Here is a 24,019-nt window from a genome sequence, read left to right on the forward strand (position 1 = left end):
GCAAACACAGTAACACTACAAGAACAACAACCTAAAGTAAACAGAAATAAGAGGCCCTGATTATACTGGATAAATATTATTTAGTACAACAAAATTCCTCCACGCTCTCGAAAACTTTATGCGTGCAGTTGAGCGCTGATTAGACTATGTAGGAAATTAAAGAGGAGAATCGAGCTTTTTAAAAATATTATGATATGTGTGCTGAAACAATGTTGTCACCAAAAATGTAACCGATGAGGACTCATGTCCATCAATCTGATATACAGTATGCTGGAGAAACCCCCAGTGGGAAGACACTGCTTTGTTTAGTTAACATTAAAGACAAAACTAAATAAATAAAATAAACCACCAAAAAGTCTGGAAAGCAGTCACACAGCCGCGATATATAATACTATAACCATATTATACCAAATTTAATTTAATTTAATGTTCTATTCTGAAGGTCTATTTTCCCAGTTATTTCTATATTAAAATTTTGATGTCTTGAAATGTAATTTCTTTTATATTAACAATAAACCGATACAAACAGAAGCTATATAACAGTTCACTCTTTGTACAAATAAAATCGTTAGCTAGTGAACTTAATTAGCTAGTCTAAATAATAAAAATGTTTTTACAAGCCCTTGAGCTGTTGTTGGTGCTTGTTTGGCCAGTCAGTTTTTTTTTGCTGTTTTCTCCGACGCATTCATAATCATTAGTCTACTTCTGCCGGTGCTGTGTTTCCTGCGAGAGGTTGTGCACATGCGGTCCACTACACAGCAAAAATATGTTAGTATTTTATGACTGAAATAAAGCAGCTCACATCCGCGTGCGTTTCGAACAGCGCCGCATGCAACTAACACGTATAAATGTGTGTTTGTTGTATTTCTGGGAAAGAGAAATCTCTTATAAATCTCTCATATCGGTGCGCGTGTTCATCTGACCTTAGATCAAAACTCGGCAAAGTAAAAGAGCGCACACGCGCGCCGTGGGTTTACGCAAACATTTTACATTCACTAAAAGGCTTATTCACATGCATTGTGCTATGTTGTTGGTACACACTTTCACCTTTCATCTCCCCTTTGATAAAAATGCTCCCGATATGAGCCGACACAAGCAGCTTTGTTTCAGTCATAATATTTATTAATCATAAAGAGGAGCGACATATACTTGCTGAATAAACACTGCATTTTTTTTTTAGTGAAAGCGTGTGCGATGTGAGCAGCTTTAATTATTAATAATTATATAATAATTTAATGGTGGACATGAACAGCTAAAATCACGATGATTATTATTATTATTATGTTCTTTTGCTGTTTGGGTTCAGCGTTGATCAAAAGCCGCATGCACAACTGACTTTTACTTTGCACAAGACAGTGTTTATTGTTTAGTGTATATTTAAAGCACATAAACACAATAAAACAATAATGTTTTAGGCTAACATATCATACATCTTTGTAGTCTTTTTGCACACGCGCGGGTGCATTACAATAATAATAAGAATAATAACAATAATAAATTCGGAGCACTACTAATAATAATTATAATACAGAATGGAGAGAATACAGTTAAATAAGTGTCATCATTTAAGGAGAGAAGAAAATGAAAAAAACAAAAACATATCAGTATTTACAGTTTGAGCTCGACACGTTTATGAGCTCTGTCGCTTGATAATCAAGAGATTATCGAGATTTTCGGCTTCAGTAGACACACAATACTTCAGACTGAAACACGACTGCCCCCTAAAGGGCATTTTCACAGCTTGTTGCGCGCAGCTGCGGCAAGTTGCGTGATCCCTTTTCTCGAAACGTGCGTTTTAATGGCGACATCTGTACCAATGAATGTTACATTCAGGCCCAACCAGAAGTACCAAATAATAATAATTACTAATGAGTCCTGTTTGATTACTCATCCTTCTGCAAAGCAGTCTTAAACTAATCATTTTAAATAATAGTGCAGAATGTGGTGTTAATACCAAATCCTAACTATCATCATCTGGGTGACGCTGAAACAGGCATCAAATTAATTAAGCAACATCACACCCCCAAGTGCTTTCAACCAGTCTAACTCTATAGTAACATTTACCAAACTAAGCAATGCTATGTGCAATAAATTTGGTTAATAAACTTAAATTCAGTTAATAAATAATAAGTTTAAATTTAGTTATGGTGACATAGGCCTGTGTCCTGTGAGATTAACAGAACTTAAATTTTTTTCATGCAAATCACAGCAAGACACTAATACTATTGTCTTGCTGTGGTTTGCATGAAATAAATTTAAGTGGTGTTGATCTCACAGGGCACAGGCCTATGTTTTTATGAAACTAAACAGTAATTTTATATCTTAACTACCAAAAATAGAGAAAAACCACAACATGTTTATTTTAAATAAAGAAATAAATACCTGAAGCCAATAATAGGACATTCCTTGCAGATGTTGCATTTGGCCTGGTGCTTGGCTGTCTCTGCTGCTGAAACACGGTGGAGTACAGGAAGCCAAACCATTGACTGAGGCTCTAAACGCATCCAGTCCAGGAAGACTGAAGCTTCAAGTTCTGGCTTATTATTCGCCTTTAGTATAGAAAAGACAAATGTAAAAAAATAATAATAATAACACAGGTGTTTTTCTTGCACCATCTGAGAGAATTTGTGCTTGCCATCATCAGCTTGGTCTTTAGAAATCAGTACAACTTTAGAGTCTTGTTTTAAAAGAAATGCACAAACAATCTGTATTTAAATTTGCCAGAATTAACAACAGCGGCAATATTTTGTATTGTACATTACTTTAATGTACTTGAATGTTACTATAAGTAATTATAATTGCTTATATTACTATTACCAATTTCTCGCCAATTATGTTACACATACCTCTATGTAATATTACACCTAATGGATTCCTCAGCATGAATGATTTTTGTGATAAATGTGAAGTCCTCCATAGAATTATTTTTTTAATTACAAATGTTCAAATTAAAACATGACAAGGTCAACACAGACTTACAAACTGAAAACAGCTGCGCACGCTAGGTTCAATATTGCTTCCTCCAAATGATGCCACCTCACCCAGCTGCCTGGGGATCTGGATCGAGTCATGCAGCAGAAGGCCAAGACGGCGCTGGTCACAGAAACCTGTGGCACTAGCCACCTGTCTAAACAGAACTAGTGAAAACAGAATTTCAACATAAGAAATGAAGCATAATTCTGGTTAAATGTGAAACTGTGTGTTTTAAATTCAAATTGCTAAAACAGACAACGCTCAATTGTACATTTCTCAGGGTGTATTAAATAAATATTAACCACATATAAAACAACTTACATCTGTATTTGTCTTCAAGATGAGCTTTGCAGAGAGAGATTATTCCTGTTTTTAAAGACAGGGTTCGAATTTTCCCAGTCCTACCTCTGTAAAAGTAATAAAGTTGAAGTTAATGAATGGAGTTAATTTGTTTGTTTTTTGTTTGCAAAAAAACAAACAAATAAACAAACAAAAAAAGCTCAGTCGGAAGGAATGTACTGTAGATGCAGTGCGGTGCTTAGTGCTGTTATAAAGGATGAATTTTTAACTAGCACACTGGTACAAATTAGCCTGAAAATATAACTTTTAAAATGTGAGTATCTACTATGTTTTATGTGGACTGGTTGTGTTTGATGAACCACACTGTTGTCTCATTGTGGTTCTGTGTGTTAAGTGCACGAGTCAGATTAATCTGGACGACTCTGTGTCACTTTTACTGCAGTAAAGTGTCATATCCAGGCACTCGCCTTTTTGTAATTCTAGTCAAAAGCATACAAATACCCTGGCAAGCTCTTGTAAGATTTGTTTTGCCATTAAAAGGCGAATTGAAATACATGTATAAATCAATCTTGAAATCAATCTTGAAACATGACTAAAGTGTGGCAAAAAAAGTTGTACACATTACTACTCTACCTAGCTACCGATAGCAAACAGATAAACACAAAAGCTACTGTATTTTTTCAGTAGGAAAACATTAGAGCCTATGGCTAGCAGATCATACCAGGATCTTAAACATTCAGTTAACAGCAAGCAGCTTCTACAGAACCTCACACGTTGGGCACAATCAGCCACATATTTGCAATGAACTTCTAACAAATTTTAAAATATTTATAACATTTATGTCTTCAAAGCAGACTACAGGTTCTTGTACCGAGCAATGAGACTTGTCAGAACCATGGGACTGAACTGAAAACTTTTTGGTCTTAAATGCTGCTAACACTTTATTGAACACACTGTAGTGTATGACTGCCATGAACCAGCATGTTATGTTTACATTTACCACATTTACTATCATTAGTATACACTACTTTATTTTCTTGCCAACCAGCAACTAGAGCAGAATATATGTGTATGAGTAGCTCGCAAAAAAAGAACCCAACAGATTCGTGCCAAGGTACTGCTGATACTGATAACTTTAGCATTTAAAGAAATGAAGCTGCTGTGAGGTTAATCTGTCTGACTGTTGTCAGTTTTAATTGTCAACACTACTGGACATGTAACTAACAGTGTGTCAGTGTGCTAAAAGAACACTATCTAACCAGTTCCATCTCTTATTCATCTCTTACTTTTACTATTAAAGATAACTTTCATTTCTATTGTCCAATTTATATGATGCAACTTTACCAAGCGTTTATGTGATCTCTAAGAAGGGACATTCATACTTTTTTTTCAGGAACATATTTATTTTAAGGTTCACCACTATTCTTCCAAGTTTTGACAATGCACTAAGCAGTTCTTAACTTAATTCCAATAATTTCAGCATTTTTTTTGTTGTTGTTGCCAGCTGAACAATATGTAAGGCTGCAAAGGCTCTTAATTATTTGCTTATTTAAATGCAAATTATTTTTTGCCAAAGCAGAAAAAGATGTTTTGTTGCTTTTGAGGTTTGAATATACTGTTAAAAATTACATTTAACTTTTGTTAATCTTAAAGATGAAGACACCACATTTTCTGCAAGACATTTAAATTACCCAACTTAATAGCCATCACAAGATGAAACTATTTGTGATTACTGGTATTATCATTAATTGCTGTTATGGTCAAAGATCGCAGGACAAAAGTGAAATTCAATGTTTTAATGATAACATTAAAACAATCTCAAATTTAATAAAATTATGACAATCAAGATAATAAGAATTTGTTGTTTTATGTAATAAAATTTGCAATACACCAATCAATACTTAGTGTGGAAAGCCATGTCTGTTTGATTGGTTCTTGAAAATCATGTACATTAACTTTTCCATAGAACTTCTGAGTTCACTTGAGAATTCTCATCTTTCCCTAAGCATTTTTGTGCAGAGGCGGACACTCTGGCTTCAGAATGTAAAATTCCTGCCACATAATGGTTCTATACATTAACTAAACCAGCTGAATCTAATCAGCACAACTCAGTCAGGCTTGAACTGATAAGTGACATCACCTATTTTATGCACAGTCTCAAACCCTAATACTTTTGGCCACCACTGTATATGCATAGTAATATGCATTTTAAGTTTTAGCCATCTAACCTCCTGAGACACATAACTGGCATGTGCACAGTGAAATTTCCCTTCACTGTTTCTCTTTATACCCATCTAATAACTATAAGCTTTTTCAGATAATATTATATGTTTAATAAATAAATAAATAAATTGCTGTAATAATAATAATAATAATAATAGCAAAATAATTACATCTAATAATTACATTTAATGTTGTCATAGGAGGACATCTCAAAAAAGTGCTTGAATGCATGTGGAGGGTATGTAAATGTAACCATTTTCTGTTTGATCTGACACCGTTGAAGCTGTTCTTGCTAGGAATATTAACAGTTTAGAATGAGTGTTTTGTAGACAGAACAAAAACAGAAAATATTGTGTTATAAGTACATCATCCCCAAATGTGTGGTTTAAAATATCACTTAATGCCTACATAACATTATACTATAAAAAAATAAAGAAAGCAGGAAACTTGCAGTGCATAATAAAACACTTCATACAGCATTTGGTTTGACCTTTGAAGATGGAAAAATTGCATTTGTCAACAACTTGCTTCATTGGTACTGTGATACAAAAAAAACTAATATTTACAGTGTTACAAGCCATCTATGAACTCTACTGGCTTTGAGTAAATATAGAGTGCCATTAGACATTCAGGTCAGAACATATTTAAACATGTCAAGGCAAGAAACAGAAAGCAGATTTTAGAGAATCTGCCCTGAAAGTAAAATGGCACTTACGTGTCATAAACATTCAGCAACCAGTTCAGACACATGTCCACACACAGAGGAACGTTCACGAGGCTGCTATGCTGCTGCTCCAAACGGTCATAGATACTTGTCAGACAGTTTATCACCTGTATGATGTCTATGAACTGCTCATTGTGTTTCAGGCTGTGCTGTTCAAAGGCTTCACATGCTGCTGACATTCCCAGTAGATCCACTGCACAAGTTGATAGTAAGTAGAAAGTACAATTAGATAAGGACATTGAATAAAATATGATATTAAGAGTCAACATGCAAATACAATGTCCCAATGTCCCCATATTTCATTTCCACTACCTCATGTTTTCTTCATTCCTATTACACCAAACTTTGATTTAAAAAAAAATTCTTTGTTTTTTTTCATTCATAGTCATAGGTTGTCACTTTTTTTCTAACATTTACTATAGAAAATGAATTTCTATTACAGAAAAGATTACAATAAAAGTAATGAAATGGACTTACAGCACAGAGCTTTTTGCAACCGTCGTAACTTCATTGCTGTTCTGTATGCTGAAAATCGTACATTGTTGAGATCCGCTGTAAATTAGAAATTATTATTATTATCATTATTCAGCATTGTACTCAGTCCTTGTGAAAGATTTCGCATATTACACTCTTCATGTTAAGATGTTAACCTGACCCCGTTAACTAATGTGTTTTTTTTTAACCCAGACTAGCATTAGCTTAAACGCTAATGGTAATGCTACAGTATCTAACTATACTGTTGTTCTTCTTCTTTTTCAACACGTAATTTATGCAGTAAATAACATTTAACATTCCAATTTTTAGATCACCTTAAAACTGTGTGTGAGTACAGAACAGTGAGCCACCTTTTTGGAGTAGGCATATCCACCGTGTGTAATTGTGTGCAGGACTTTTGTGATGCTGTGATTAGAGTACTTCTCCCTCAACACATAAAATTTCCAGATCCAGCCAAGTTTGTGGAAATGGCAAACTTTTTTGAAAGTCGCTGAAAAATGCCACAGTGTGTGGGGGCAATAGATGGAAGTCACATACCTATAATTGCACCAAAAGAGTACAGTACCCAAGTGATTACTTTAACCGCAAAGGCTGGCATTCAGTTGTTTTACAAGCTGTTGTGAATGGAAAAGGACAATTTGGGGATATTTGTGTTGGATTTTCTGGTAGTGTTCATGATGCAAGGGTGTTAAAACAGTCATATGTGTGACCTGCTAAGCCAAAGCAAAGTTAACATCTGTCGTTGTGATGTTGGTCATTACTTAATCGGTGACCCTGCCTACCCTCTGCAAAATTGGCTGATGAAGCCATTTTCAGACACTGGCAGATTATCAATTCAACAACAGAAGTATAATTACAGAATAAGCAGTGCAAGGTCAGTCGTGGAAATGAGCTTCGGTAGGTTAAAAGGACGTTGGAGATGTCTGATGAAAAGGAATGATTGCCAACTTGACCTTACAAAGATGGTGTTGGCCTGCTGTGTGCTGCACAATATATGTAAGGAGCATGGTGACAACTTTAGTGAGGATCTTTGTGCCATGCATGTCAATCTGCAGCCTCCTCTTCAGGCAGTACCTGAACGTGGACATCCACAAGGAGCTGATGTAAGAGCTGTATCAATGGACTACTTCAACAGACAGGACCAAAAAATCTGTAGTGTTTTATTGAAGTGCAACATTGCAAACAATTGAAGAACAAGTAAAGTGCAAAATTTTTTGGAACATTAAACTGTGATTACAATAATAAATAAAAATAAATGATTACAATAATAAAATAAAAATGTCTGGTTTCTCTCCATAACCGTAACCATTTGCTCCAAAAGGCCCAGCATAGCACCTAAGGCTTCATCCATTTTTTTATGAATGGCCTCGTTCATCTCTCTACTTTGCTGTAGAAACTGCTCATCTGATCTTTCCAAATAGGCAAGTAGTTCCTCATTATCCCGTTCTCTCGTCTTTCTATTAGCTGTGTAATGAAACACAAATAAAAATAAGCAAATTGGCTTAATATATAATACACACAAGTTATATAGAATTTTTAATACAAATTGCCATTACTGAGAAACTGGTGACAAAACAATACTTACCTTTCCTTCGTGGTTCCGTAGATGAGAAAGCTTCACTTAAAGGTGAAGATGCACTGCATTCTTCCTGTTCTTCAGGGCTTTCCACACATGATGTGTTTGAGTCTAAATATCAACAGTACAGAAAACATCAATTTCATATTTTCGGTTTGTTCAATTTTGTACACAGTAACAACGCATTAATGCCTTCCTTTAAAGGTTTTACATCTTGGATAGCGCTTCTTTCAACAGAATGTGTTGTAAACCCACCCATACTGTACACATACAACATCATGAATCATTGAGCAACAAGTTAAAGCATCATATTAATAATAACAGTATGGCTGCACAAAGACGTAAACGTATGTAGCAACTGAGATTTTTTTACACTAACAAAGAAAGTAAACAAAGTAACTTAGCTTACCAAGATCCGATGTGGAAGAGAAGACAATTTCCTGGAGCACTGCTGTGGCTGAATTTAATGCCCCAGTAAGTTGATTCAATGGTCTGTGCACCGAATCCATCACATTATAAAAATAATCTTTTGCTTCTCCACCGCTGCCGCTTTTACACAGCCCCTTCTTTGTGTCCCTGTAGTCTTTCTTCAGTTTTTTTAGCTCGTTCACAATTTGGTCAGTTGTGCAAGTGAATCCTGCGACTATTAGTTCTTCCCGTATTTCCTTATACCCTTTTTTTTTAAGGCACTTTCTAATTTCTCCTGAATCTCTGGGAATGTCCAAATAGCTAAAAGCGCTTTAGTTTCGTCCGCGCTCCATGTTTGGGTCGCCGCCATTTTTTTTTTAAACAATCCCTATAACCCTCATGACGTCACGGGTTCTCGCGACTAGACTAGCAGAGTTTAGGGGCCAGTTTGGTGCTCATTTTAGGGCACCGGCACCAATTTTTTTCTGTGGAAAAGCGTGGCACTGGTTCCAAAATTGGGAGCCGGCACGGAACCGGCACAGGAACCAGAGCAGTAGAAAAGAGGTATTAGTCAGGGAGATGACCAAGAACCCGATGGTCACTCTGTCAGAGCTCCAAAGGTCCTCTGTGGAGAGAGGAGAACCTTTCAGAAGGACAACCATCTCTGTAGCAATCCATCAATCAGGCCTATATAGTAGAGTGGCCAGACAGAAACCACTCCTTAGTAAAAGGCACATGGCAGCCCGCATGGAGTTTTCCAAAAGGCACCTGAAGGACTCTCAGACCATGAGAAACAAAATCCTTTGGTCTGATGAGACAAAGATTGAACTCTTTGGTGTGAATGCCAGGCGTCCCGTTTAAAGGAAACCAGGCACCGCTCATCACCAGGCCAATACCATCCCTACAGTAAAGCATGGTGGTGTCAGCATCATGCTGTGGGGATGTTTTTCAGTGGCAGGAACTGGGAAACCAGTCAGGATAAGGGGTAAGATGACTGCAGCAATGTACAGAGACATCCTGGGTGAAAACCTCTTGACCTCTTGACTGGGGCGAAGGATTTATCTTTCAGCAGGACAACAACCCCAAGCACACAGCCAAGATATCAAAGGAGTGGCTTTAGGACACCTCTGTGAATGTCCTTGAGTGGCCCAGCCAGAGCCCAGACTTAAATCCAGTTAAACATCGCTGGAGAGATCTTAAAATGGCTGTGCACTGACGCTTCCCATCCAACCTGATGGAACTTGAGAGATGCTGCAAAGAGGAATGGGCGAAACTGGCATTGTAGCAAGCTTGTGGCATCATACTTAAAAAGATTTGAGACTGTAATTGCTGCCAAAGGTGCATCGACAAAGTATTGAGCAAAGGCTGTGAATACTTATGTACATGTTATTTCTCAATTTTGTTTTGTTTTTTTTTCATAAATTTGCAAAAACCTCAAGTAAACTATTTTTATGTTGTCATTATGGGGTGTGGTGTGTAGAATTCTAAGGAAAAAAATGAATTTCATCCATTTTGGAATAAGGCTGTAACATAACAAAATGTGGAAAAAGTGATGCGCTGTGAATACTTTCCCGGATGCACTGTACATCGTGTGTATGAGGAAACCATCACAAGGCCCTAATGTGAACCACAAGAAGTACTGTAGTTTTCCTGATGTTTGGTTAGAGAAAGTCATGGTATATTTTTAATTAGGCAACAAAAGAGATGATAAATATCAGAAAGAAACAGTAATATTTATTGAACATTTATCAATAAATCTTAACCATAGATTTTGATATCAAGAAGAACTGTGTATAATTACTTAGCCTAAAACAATATTGTTCCCAATGCTGAAGCAAACATGAATTTTATTTTGCTTTACAACAGATCTTTCATGATAAATGTGTGTATATGTGCTTCATATTATTTTCATAATGATGAAATGAGATGCCCAAATTCGTGCTTTAAAATTCTTAATAAGTTTCTTATATATTTTTTGTAATGTTTTAACAGGGACAAAACAGTGAAAGACATGGCAATGTCTCGGTTTACATGTTGTTGAAATTAATTTAATTTCCTGTTAGTAGGCTATCTGATAGTGTTAACTGCGAATGTCCTGATTCGTGAATATGCCAACATATCGTATTTAAAACGTAAAAATATGTCGACATCATCAGAAAACATGAATGAACTATATATATTATATTATTAAGTAAATATTATTTTATGACCACGAACTTCTTCTGGCTTTTTATAATAATCATCATATTTGCTGTTTGTGTCCAGCATTTAATAATTATTTCATCCATTATTTAACCACGGCTGGAAATAATAGCTGGAATGTGATGTGATTGTGAATTCATGACTGAAATAAAGCTGTTCGTCTTTTGTAAAGTACTTTCACTTTACAAAAGGCAGCGTTTTTATCAAAAGGTTAATAAACGCGTGTTGTACAGCATATACACCGTTACAGCGCGCTCAGTTACTCACTTCTCACCTTTCATGTAGGTCTGCTCGGACTAATTCGTTTTAAACCCCTCAAAACTGCGTGTATATACAGCTCAAAACCTCCATCAGTTATTAAAGCATCTATTTAGAAAAAATGCCCCAGTGATTTCGGAGCTTCAGGAAATCTCCCGGCGCTCTGCGCATAACACCAGGCCAACTCATGTCGAAAAGAATTTATAAACGGTTTCTAAACGTGGGCTATTGTTTTTTTTACTTATAGTATTTGTTAATTTAATTTAAATGAGGTTTGGGCTCAGGACTTCGATTCGGCATCGTGATTCTACTCTTTAATTTACTCCATAGTTTTAATCAGCGCTCAGCCGCATGCATGGAGTTTTCCAGAGCGCACCGGCAGAAGTAGACTAATGATTATGAACGCGTCAAGAAAACAGCAAGCAGACTGACTCTGACCATTTTAAAAAATGTTTGCGTTCATTTTCTGACGCGCTCAAGTTCACCAAAAACAAGAACAGCGCACCTTATTTGCTTTCAAACATTTATAAAATCACAACGTTATTTTGAGTGCGCTTAAATAAAAGTTGAGTCTTATAAAGGCATGTAGTCTTATATAGTTTTAATATATAGTTTTTGCACATTAATCAGAGTCCTCATCTGTTACATTTTTGAGGACAATAGTTTTTTTTCAGCCTGTCACGGCGTGCGCCCAAATCAATATCGCTCCTCGCTCACTAGTTAGGCGGCCTCCCCTTCAGATATGAGAAGAAGCTGGGCTGCGGAATTAGGCACGAATAGTGAAGAAGAGCTCTCCTTGCTAATGATCCCGGGTTCATCCGCGCTATAAAATACTCGGGGTTTGTTGGTTTACAGTGGATTTTACTACGCGGTGTGAGTGAGACGCGCGCACACAACGCGGAAGTGCGGCATGCAAACGGGGCAAATGGAACGCGCCCCAGGGACTTCAAAGAAGAGCCAGCGCGAGCGCACGGAGGCAGGAGCTGCTGTCCGCGGATGGCCGTCGTACTCGTATTTTATAGCGCAGGGTGCAAACCCGAGATCATTGGCATGGATGAGCTATGTCCAGCTCTGTACCAGCATGTCATGTGGGCATTATAAGACTAAAAAGTGGCAGCTAGTCTAAATTAAAATCCTCCTCTTTAGTGCCTCCTATTCCTATTAATCCTATTGTTCTTTTAGTGTCACTGCGTGTGCTTACAATGCCAGACAACATTCAAATGCAAATTATTCACTCTCCCCAAGTGTGAATCAGCTGTTCTCACCTATACATATTAACCTATACGTTCTCACCTATACAAGTGTAACAAATATGAAAAGAAAAAAATAGGAAGGGGCAAATATTTTTTCATGGCACTTCACATGTAGTCAGATTGTTCCACTGGGCTGAAACTGTGGCAGGTGGAGTTATAAAACTTTTCAAATCACACTTACTATACACTGATACGAATAACTTTGAATGATGAATGCTACGTTAATATGATCTCGGGCTTGCTCCACATTATAAAAGCAAAGCGCGGAGTTTAGTCCGAGATCAGGGAAGTACGTGATGTGGTGGAGGCAGTCCCGCCCCCCATCAGCGCCACTTCTAACCAACCAAACCCCCTGTCTGAAGTCTGCTCGGTCTTGTTAATTTATTTTAAAACCCCCAATTCCATGAATTCCCCCAGCAGCGAAACCGGTTTGATGACTTCACACCTGTTGTAAAGGTGAGATGGGGGATTACAGTAACTGTGGGTGCGCTTCACCTCGGAGCGCGCTGTCGCGTTGTATTCAATGAATAGATTAAAACAAAATCATGTTTGCTTCAGCATTGGAAACAATATTGTATTAGGCTAACTTTATTAAAGATTATACACTTTTGTATTCTTTGTCCACACACGTGGGCATCTTAAACATTTTAGATATTGATCCTTTCTCGATGCAGTGAATTTTCTGAGCAAATTAATAATAATTTACATAATTGAAAAGCAGGAAGAAGAAAAGGTTACGCAAAAATAGGAAAAAGCTTTAGAGGTAAATGCTGTGAAATGCTTCAAATAAACAGATTCTGCCTATAACAGGTCAGGGACAGTGAGGCTGGACCCAGCAGCGCACCACATCCCACATCATAATAAATGCTGATGATGACCAACACGTCTCCCCTAAACTACCAGAGCCAAGTAAAAAGAATGGCAATCAAACAGAATAAAATTAGTAGCAGCACTAACTTGTGCTAGTTATTATGATGGTGGTCAATATTAATTGAAATAATGTTTCTCAGCATTATTTTGTATTAATATTGACTACCATAATAATTAAAATAAGTAACTAGTTTACTAGTGTGAGCTACTGCTGCTACTGATTTTATTTCAGCTTATCTGTTCAGTTTTATTTCCATTCCTTTTAAAATATTGTCTTTATAGATTTATATGTTGTTTGTCTTGATGTTGTCTTGATGGCCGCGAGGGCCAGTCGTGAATAGCTGACACTCAGTGACAGTCAATGAAATTGAAGCATTTTTGCCGCTTTCCACGTGGTGTGGCGTTGCTTAAATAATATCCGTATAATATCCGTATATCCTATAAAATCGTCCAGACCCTGGTTTGAATCCCGCTCTGGGTGAAAATGTAATAAATGTGAATCCTTTGTTTTACACTTTTTGCCTATGTGAGGTGGCAAACATGCATATAGTACTGAAGCATAACTTGATAACGTAATGACTATATCGTGGCATTTTAGCGCATAGCGCCGGCATTTTGAGTACTGGCTGGGAATCGAACCCGGGTCTTCCACATGCCAGGCGAATCACCTACCACTGAGCCACCAGTACCCGCCTGCGTTTAAAGCGCATATAGGCTTACATTATACATCTTTGTAGTCCTTTTGCACACGCGCGGGTGCGTTACAATAATAATAATAATAATAAATTTGGAGAACTACTACTACTAATAATAATAATAATTCTGAATGAAAATGATGAATAAATACATAACAGTTTGAGCTTGACACGTTTATGAGCTCTGTCGCTTGCTGTCAATGGCCGCCTAAGAGACATAACATTTTTCGGCTTCAGTAGATACACAATACTTTAGACTGAAACACGACTGCCCCCTACAGGTATTAAAGGGCATTTTCACAGCTTGCCGCGCGCAGCCGCGGCAAGTCGTGGGATCCCTTTTCCGAAAACGTGCGTTTTTAAAGGCCAGATCTGTATTGTGATTGAGGTTTTGAAAACAAAAATGCTGGTCAAGAAAAAAAGAATTTTTAAGTGTTATGTACAGTATAACATGTTCAGTTCCTAAAAAACTATTCTCTGACCTTTAACCTGTTTCTTCTTAATGACCACACACCAAGATTTGATTTGATTTAAAAAATCATGATCTGTATAAAGTTCTTACACTTTATGCAGCTGCATACAGGCAGTCATGCATTACAGATGTTGGAATAAGCTTTGCTCTGTATAAATTAATTGCCATGTGGCAGACATGGCAAAAAAATTCTATATGTTTTAAACAACTCCTAGTTACGTACTGTGGTTTGGCATAATACCACTGATAATGTTATAATACAGCAACAATCTAAGGAGAAGAAACCTAGAAAAATAGATTTTGCATATTATGCAAATTATGAAAAACATAGGCGATATTGGAAATTAGTGGGCGGGGTAAAAAGAGGAAGACAAATAGAGTGCTCATTCTTCAAGCACTGTAGCTTAGTGCAAAAGAAATCTGCATTTCTGTCTCATCTGATCTCAATATTTTATAGAATATTTTGTAAACTCTTCCAGTGCTGTTTCTCCAATATCAGACAGATTCTATTCTCAGACAGAAGAGGACAGGTACACACACAGCATACAGTATATCCAAACAATATTTAAAATAGAAATGACGGGGAATCAAGTTTTTAAATTGTTCTTTTCTTCTTCTTTTTTTGTGCTTGTAACATTTTATCATTTGTTTTTAATATATGCAAATAAAAATCAACTTACCTAAGGACTGGTACAATTCAGCCATTTTTGGATGGTCCCAACAAGTTGTTTGTGTTAGATGGCTGTAGGATAAATCACAGAGAGCAGTGGTTATGGATATGGCACGGATTCCTCCCACAGTCCAAAGACATGTTGATTAGGCTAACTGGCAGTCCCAAAATTATGCGCTGTGTGTGTGTGTGTGTGTGTGTGTGTGTGTGTGTGTGTGTGTGTGTGTGTGTGTGCGTGGCACCCCATCCAAGCTGTATCCTGCCTAGTGCCCAGTCCCCTGGGATAGACTTGATGCCTTCTGTTAATGGAAGATTGAAATTTGTACTTCCATTGACATCATACCACTTGGTTGCATAATCCAGCCAAACATAAAAAAACTATTTTAATAGGGAAAAAACATGACTATTCTGTAAACAATCTCTGATAGCATAATGAGCAGGTAATTTTACTAAACTCTCATGAACAGCAACGAAACATTAAAGAAAGTATTTAAAATACAGTATGTGCTTATCTTAGGGCTGGGTAAAAAATCGATTTAATCTATTTATCGATTTTGTAGTTTACAACGATTTTTATTTTGCAAACTCGAGTTTTTTGACACAATAGTTTTTTCGTACTTTTCCGCGTTACGTCCTTGTTGTTGCCGTAGCGCGATATGAGCCAGCCGCCGCCCCGCCTACACAGTCAAAACAACATGGCAGCGTGTAGCAGAGAACTACTTCCAAAGAAAGGCACAAATAATTCCGTAATTTGGAACTGGTTTGGTTTTGATGCAGCAGACGAAACACAGACGAAGCCTTGCTGCAAAATATGTTTCAAGGCTGTTGCTACTGGAAGCAGCAGTACAACAAATCTTTTCCAGCACCTGAGGAATAAACCACTCTGAAGAATGGGAGAAGTGCAGCCGGCTCCGTAGCGAAAGCGGCTCCTCTAGCACACCTGCTAAAAAGCAAACTACACTTCCCGAGAGCTTTACAAACTGTGTATCGCATGACAAGAACGGAGCGCGATGGAAAGCGATTACTCAGGCGATCACGTTTTATATTGCCACAGACATGCTGCCAATTTATTCTGTTGAAAAGCGAGGCTTTAATCACATGCTGAAAGTGTTAGATGCGAGATACGTTGTCCCCAGTCGCAAGTATTTCGCCGATGTAGCGCTGCCTCGCCTGTACAATACAACCCGCAGTGAGCTGGAGGAGATACAGTTCTACTCAGCCACAACGGACCTGTGGTCCAGCCGGACGATGCAGCCATATCTGAGTCTGACGGTTCACTACATCAACACTAGTTGGACTCTGCGCAGCATCTGCCTTCAGACAGCGTATTTCCCCGACAACCACACTGGTGATATAATTGAAAAAAAATCTAAAAATCGAATCAAAACTTGAATTTTTCTTTAAAAATCGAAGATTTTTTTGGGGGGCAAAATCGCCCAGCCCTAGCTTATTTTAAATCGCTTTAATCCAGTGTGTAAAGAAGTTTCTAATACTTTTGTCTTCTTGGTGTTACCCGTTGGTTGGCATCCCCTATTTTGCATTATCGCGACCTTTTGGTCTTGATCTCCCTCCTTCCAGTTTAAATCTGCCTATTGCCCTTAAAAAAACATTTAATACTTTTTTTCCTTGCCATATCCATACTGAGTACCAATCAACTCTGGGAGCAGAGCAGAGCTTTACTCCCTTTATTTAACATTTATCACAGAGCTGTGTGTGGGACATTTCAGGTTTTGATGTAGGTTTGTGATGCTGCCTTGCGATGTGGTGATTGTTTTACAGCAGGCGTTGAACAGTACCTTCTTTTGTTTTGCGTCTTTAATGAAAATAATCCCAGATCACTAAAGTACTGCTTTTCTTTAGCATAAACTCAATGGTGCTTCTGGCTCTGGAGAAGCCATTTTTTCACACTATGAATGGAACATTTTAATCTGGTTTTATGTGTTTTTGTTAAAGGGTGTATACACTGTCGATTTGGTTCATGGCAGTTCTGATTAGTGAGCAGGACCGCCACACAAAGGGAATAGCATAAACTTGTACAACCCTTGATATCAACTTAAACTTAAACTCAGATTCACTGCATACCATATATATACTCAGTGACAGCTTTTGCAATTTTCTCATCGCATTGTTTTTAAAAAGCAATCTGGATTTTACTCCAGCTGCTAAACTGGCAGTTACCAAACCTCTCATTTAAAAAAATCTGATTAAAAAACATCTACTTATAAGCTGATATCAAACTTTCTCATCTTCTGTAAGCTTTATGATTCTGTAGTAACTCTGTATGGCCTATACATCATGAAAAGCACTGAAAGTGCTAATGGTCTTATTAATGATTCCGTTCTCTTATGTACAGCTCATGTGGATATTTTTATATTAATATTTCATTATTTTTTCTATAATCATTGTAATGAGCAAGCTTGAGAGCAAAAATACCCAAAACAACATGAAAAATTGTAAAAGAAAATGTACATAACTTATCACAACAACTCATTTCGACACCCTAACCCAACAAGTAATTAAATATTTCTTCTGCAAACCCATCCTTTACAGAGTGATGTCATATGGTGGGATAACACTTAAGCCACTGTAGACTAACTCTAAAAAAAGGAAAACAGTGTGTAAAAGTAGCCTGCACTAATAGGCAACAGGCTCGTTATGTTCTTTGCTCCTACTGCAGACCAGCTAAACCATGGCCCGCTACGTGAGTCATTTTTTTTATGTCAGTGAATTCAATTTACAAAAACAAATGGTTCTAAGAAATGACAGAAATTGAAGCATTTATTGTTCCGGAATTTGTATCTTGAATGCGAGCTAACATATCCCACAAGTTCCACTGTAAAGATATAATCAGTGAATGTCACCTCTCAGCGGTTTTATGATTATGGCTGAAGGGGATGAACTTTTACCACCTTTTAAAAACAAGCAGAAAGTGCGCAACACTGCACTCTCTAAAGGATTCAAGCCTGTACTCTGGTTTGACTCCTCTAAGGAAAGAAAAACTACTCTCAGACCCCTGTCACACTGCAACCTTTGAAGAACAAGAACTCACAAAAAAAAATTTAAATGTGCATTCAACCAAGTTCATACTATGTCCCGTTCATACTACGTCTATCATGTTGTCACTAATTTCCTATTATGGCTATTATCATGAGCTCACCCAGTTTAATTAAAATTGAACTGGGTTATTACTATATCCGATCTGATCGCACTGCGCTCTTATTATGTGCTTACTACACTGTCATTACATCCAGCGTGTTGGTACTATATAAATAAAACAGTGCCCGGTGCAGTGCTTTTTAATTATAAAAAGTGTTATGTCACTGATGCTGAAGTTGACACCGTTTCATCACATAAAAGTGATATGAGGAATTGAGTTCAGTATTTACAGTGAACTCTCTGAATGTGACAGACACACTGATTGATAACCTGCTGCATGAACTCCATTGATTCAACAATGCAGTGACATCACAATGACCACTTAGCAATAAAACATTCGGGCCTGTATCATTTTACTAGTGCGTCAATAAGGAGCCTAAGAGGGAAATAAGTTTGATTTATCATCATTATATGATTACCTCAGGCGGTGTATCAGGATTTGGTGGTGCTAGGGTTAGTGTTAGCTCATTCAGTGTATCCGTTACAAATGAGATGATCTTGGGAATATACTATGCTTTACGCTTCATAAACTGATGAACAGGTAACGTTAACCAATACTGACATTCCAATCTTTCTAAGTAATAGCTAACTAACTATTCCGGGCTAGTGTGCTATGCAGGGTATCCACACACCAAGTAGTATCCTTGATCGGGGGCTAGAGAGACATTTGTGATTCAGCCTTGTAATAGAAACTAGTTAGCTTTGTTGCTCGCCTTTAGAAACAATTCGGAACAACATTAAAGCAATTACTAAGGTTTAAGGTAACATAACATTATCAGACGTTGTTTTGTTGTAGAAAGTTTTGAATAAGAGTTAAATGGTAAGAAATAAGTAACGTCCCTTTCACCGTCCAGATGTGGGCGTAACCATGGTCAAGAGGCATTTTGATGTCAGGTGCTAAAGGGCTATAGACATATTTATGGAATGGAATTAGTGAACGTCTGCTGAACATGCAAAGCTCTGGTTTCAAATCTTTGACACATAACCTTATAACAGGTATTAGGCAGGTTAATGACTGTGGAGGTCCGAGTACGACCGGCAGGGTGGCAACAAAAATCATGTGACAGTGTGACGTGTCTGCACAAGCTCTATTCCAGCTTCTATTGGTGGACAATCACACCCTGCTACTGACATCATTTTATCTATCTGCCTGTTACCAATTAAAAAATATCTATGCATTACATTTTTCTAATCAATCATAAATCAATCTCATAATGAAGATATATAAAGCTTTCTGCACATGAGCAAGTGGAAAAGGACCCACCTACTGAACTTCTCTTCAGTTCTAGTCTCAGATAGGAGGCTTTACATCAACACAACAATGGCACCTTCTAAAATAAGGCATTGTTTTATATACAGTGGTGATTTTTGCCATGTGCCAACAACATAAACAAGAAACTCCAGCTTTTTGTTTTCACTTTCCTCATATTGTCCTCAACCCTGGAGTATACAGAGAGTACTGCTCAGAATGGCTTAAGCATGTATTGCCAATATTGATCATCACTGGGGACATAGTTGCAAAATGAGGATCCATAACCAGAGGGTCAGCAACAGAACCGGTTTCAAAATACACACACACAAGCTTTCGTGTCTAACTCAGAGACTACCCATGATCCCACATGCAATGAGACTCGGAGTTGCCTAAATATATCTGTCTTTCCACAATCATACTACATTTGACAGCTAATGTAAGTGTAACTGTACTGAAGCAAACTGCATGAAAAAGTCACTTCTTGTGGGGAAAAAGTGGGAAGAGGCTGTTAAATAATATGCCCTTGCTTTCATATTATGGCTATTATACTTTATAGCACCAAAATATACTTGCTGCCACTGATTACAATTTGCATATTGGTTAAATAGCACCGTCATATATTTTCTTTGGAACATCAGAGATATGTAAATTTCCTCTTCTTACTTATGTACAACTGCAATAAAGTCATCTTACCAGTCTTTCGCTCTCCAATATTGCAGAATGTCTCGTAACAAAAAACATCACATCAACACTTATACGTCTTAGTCCTTCAAATGTTTTTCTTTCTAACCGTTGTCTTACTGTTACCGTGACAGAATAATGTATGAGAATCAGTACATTATTAACATCTACTGTTCATGTTACAGACAGAACAACTGTCCAAGCATAACAACTCCATGCACACAGACCCAAGATGGGAATCGAACCCTCAAACATGGGAGGGTGAACGGTCTTAGGGACGCCCTCAAGTGGTACCGTTATATGAAAATTATGCCCACCCTCTTGTCAATTAGATTCAAGCTCTTAAGCACGCTGATGAATGCAGTTGTAATTAGTCTTTCAACATTTCTGCAGAAAAAACGACTATACAGGTAATTTTAAACAAATATAAAACAAACCTGAATAAATTGCGATAAACCATGCATATCGATAGTGTTTGTCTCTCAGCTGCTCCCGTCAAGGGGTCGCCACAGCGGACCATCCGATCTACACTTATCACGATCACTCACTCACCGTCTATACCACTTTATCCTGTTGCGGATGCCTGGAGCCTATCCCAGGAGATTTTGGGAACCAGGCAGGGTACACTCAGGATGGGGTGCCAATCCATCATAGGGCACACACATACACACACACTGTCACGATCATCACCTTGTAAATTGTTAGCCAGGTGATCCATGTCTCTGACCTACCCCAGTGCAACTGCGTCATATAGCAGCAATGCATTCTGGAATTTTGAGTCCAACAGTGGCTGTCTCCACTTTTATGTCGATTTCTCATTATTGTAACATTTAACCTCAGAGTAAAAAGGTGTGAATGATAAAAGGAGCTCCTGCTCTCTTGCTTTGATATTTCTTATTTCTGTGATTGCTAATTTATTCTCCTATTAAATGTTATTGTAACTACAGCAGTAACGTGGCATCAGTGCAGCAGAGTCTTACTCCTAACATCAATAATGATCCACATAAAGACATGATCCCAATATAATCACATAATACATCTTTAATCAGAAACACACAAGATTATGTCTCGAGATGGAATTTTCCTTTAAACTACAGGTAAAGGACATGTCCCTAGGAGTTCAGATCTCTGGCAGTATGCAGACATCTGCGAGCTGTACATATGACACTGTACCAAATAAACACCAAAACCCCGACCTTAACATGTCCTTCGACATGGCGCTGTTATAATGTACAGTATGTGACTTTAGACAAAGCTGCTGTTACTGTACACAACAGATCATGAGTGCATACATTAAAAAATACGTTCCGCCTGTTCTACAATACCTTCAACGTTAAGGGTTGAGCGCAACAAATCCAGATTTGAAACAGTTTTGATCAGTAACATCAAAAGCTGCTGCTGTTCCTGTGAGCTGCGCTTCCGTTACAGTACAATGAGAATCCAGAGCCAGACAAAGGCCTCGACAGGATAAACATGGCTTTAAATCTAAGACATACAATTCATCAGAGTACAAAACAGCACCGATCCAGGCGACTCCTGGGTGGAAACCTACACTGCGTCATCTGATAAAGGATTGCTGTCGAGCACCCAAGAGAAAGCAAACAGAAATGTACCGAAGGCATCTGTATTCGCTGTAGAAGAGGCACAGAGATTGAGAGAGAGGGAGGGAGGGAGGAAGGGCACCTGCTGGACTGTAAAAACCCGACAGCTATAGCTGCTGTGCCCGCTAGTGTAGCTAACCCGAACCGCAGGATTGAACCGACATTACTCGACGGCACCGATGGACGCCACTTACTTCCTCAACTGCTCTCTCATGCTGTTCGCTGTGCCGTGTCACGGCGTCTCGGAATCTGAGAACTCGGTGTTCCTGCCAGTGGCCGCCCCGATATTCCCTCTGCTCGCAGGAAAACGCGCTAGATTCTCCCGCAATCTCCTCGCGAGGTTCCGCTCAGACGAGGCGGAGCTTCTCCATTCACTCCCTTCCCCCAAACGCCTTCACTCAGGAATCCTCCGAAAAACCTCGCGCACAGAGTGAGAGAGAGAGAGAGCAGGGTGCTGGAGCTCTCTCTGTGAGGGGCCGCGAGAGCAGGCAGCAGGAACGTCACACTAACTCACTGCATCACACTCACACAAACTACACTTATTCATAAATTGATTCATATCACTATAAAGTTCCTTTCTTCTCAGAATCATTTAGTTATCATGAACTTACTGCGACATAATGGAATTCTGAGGTTTTATTATACATATAGACACATAAACTTTTTTTTTGTATTTTGTAAGTACATTTAAACCCTTAAAACTAGTGGTGCACAGAAATTAGAAGAAGGTAATCAGTTACATTAAATTTTTTAAGTAATGATGTTTTCAATTTTAAGTAAACAGAACTATCTTTTTCAGTTAAATCTGAAAGTACGAAATCTATGAATATTAATATTAAAACTAAAACTGATAGAAATTCATGATTTATATTTAAACCCCAAAACCAGAGTTATGAAAAAAAAACTAAACAATTTATGCTAGTAAAGTAGTCAGTTCAAATTAAAGATTGATCTTTGCCAAATACAAGAAATCTTGCTTTCTTACCTCCTAAACAGTAGGTAGCAAAAAGTGGAGCTTACGTTTTCTCCCGCGTCTAAACACATTCTATTCATAACTCTAGAGAGCACCAAACAGTCGACAATTAGATGACATAAATCAAAAACATCAACTTTAGGCTCCCCAGATTTGTGAAGATTATACTTGCAGCATCATGAAAAGACAGACCAATCCACCATCTCGATCAAAACGATTCAATGTGGGCAGTTTACATGTGCATTGATGTCAGTCACAAAATCGCTAGGCTGAAAGATTTTAAATTGGTGGAAATTTAAGGAGAGCATTACTGTGGCTTAAAATATCAAAGTTGTTCAGCTAACCTAAAAGAGTAATTTCCAAAAACTCATAAATACCAAAGTTCTAAATACTCATCAAGGTCTATTAATTTAAACTAATTGTAATTATTTAAGTTAACAGTACTCAATGTGTTAAATTACTTTGAGCATAGAGTTTACAGTGCAGGTTAGATTATACGCCCATCAAAGAGAGAGCATTTATTAATATACAATTACAAAACATTTTATATATAACGAAACAAATATAAAGTAAGCATGTTTTAAAATTTATACGTTTTAAAAGAGAATTTAAAATGAAAAATGTTCTGTTTCGGTTTTGGCCCAGAACTTTCATTCCGGTGCATCACTACTTAAAACTCTAGGCCAATGATGATTAAAAAATATCTGACTGCTTTTATGAACTGGTAATAAGATACATTTAGGCAGACACTCTTATCCAGAGCGACTTACATTTTTATCTCATTATACATCTGAGCAGATGAGGGTTAAGGGCCTTGCTCAAGGGCACAACAGTGGTGACTTGGTGGTTGTGGAGTTTGAACCTGGGATCTTCCGAACCGTAGTACAATGCCTTATCCACTGAGCTACCCCTAGCCATACAATGTATGTGTTAACTGAGAGGCTTGAGAACTGTGCATTTGGTGTTTTGGATATGTCAGGTAAAAGAAAACTTATCATTTTTTTTTATAATGTGTATATTTTACCACTACCGAAATAGGAAAATGATGTTGCAAAAATGGAAAACCCAGCATTTTAATCTAAAAATATCTAAAAATAACAATTAAAACACATGATGGTGTGTATCTGTGTGTCGTGTATTCTTTGCGTATGTGACCCAATTAAAAAAATATATATATATTTTTTTCAGTCATGTTTATATAATAAAATAAAATCCAGTTCATCATATTGCCTATTTT

The 24,019-nt window shown here is 37.6% G+C and overlaps 1 protein-coding gene across 5 annotated transcripts in view; it reads right to left on the bottom strand.

Annotated features, from left to right (window-relative positions):
* The window catches only part of dmd (dystrophin), a 201,531-nt gene that overhangs the window by 42,957 nt on the left and 134,555 nt on the right, over positions 1-24,019 (bottom strand). For 4 of the 5 annotated variants that reach the window (XR_008355731.1, XM_053477075.1, XM_053477074.1 and 1 more), the window contains 6 exons: positions 15,130-15,191; positions 6,698-6,772; positions 6,212-6,413; positions 3,295-3,380; positions 2,980-3,137; positions 2,383-2,549 (listed from right to left, as the gene is read on the bottom strand). Coding sequence is in view for 4 of the 5 variants with exons in the window: in XM_053477075.1 (XP_053333050.1) it covers positions 2,383-2,549; positions 2,980-3,137; positions 3,295-3,380; positions 6,212-6,413; positions 6,698-6,772; positions 15,130-15,191 (750 nt within the window). In the remaining variant the exon portion in view is untranslated. Of the gene's footprint in view, positions 1-2,382; positions 2,550-2,979; positions 3,138-3,294; positions 3,381-6,211; positions 6,414-6,697; positions 6,773-15,129; positions 15,192-22,003; positions 22,190-24,019 lie in introns of those variants that run through there. The other variant, XM_053477077.1, reaches the window with a different exon arrangement.

The sequence above is a fragment of the Clarias gariepinus genome, chromosome 18 (genome assembly GCF_024256425.1).
Source record: "Clarias gariepinus isolate MV-2021 ecotype Netherlands chromosome 18, CGAR_prim_01v2, whole genome shotgun sequence".
NCBI classification, from domain to species: Eukaryota; Metazoa; Chordata; class Actinopteri; order Siluriformes; family Clariidae; genus Clarias; species Clarias gariepinus.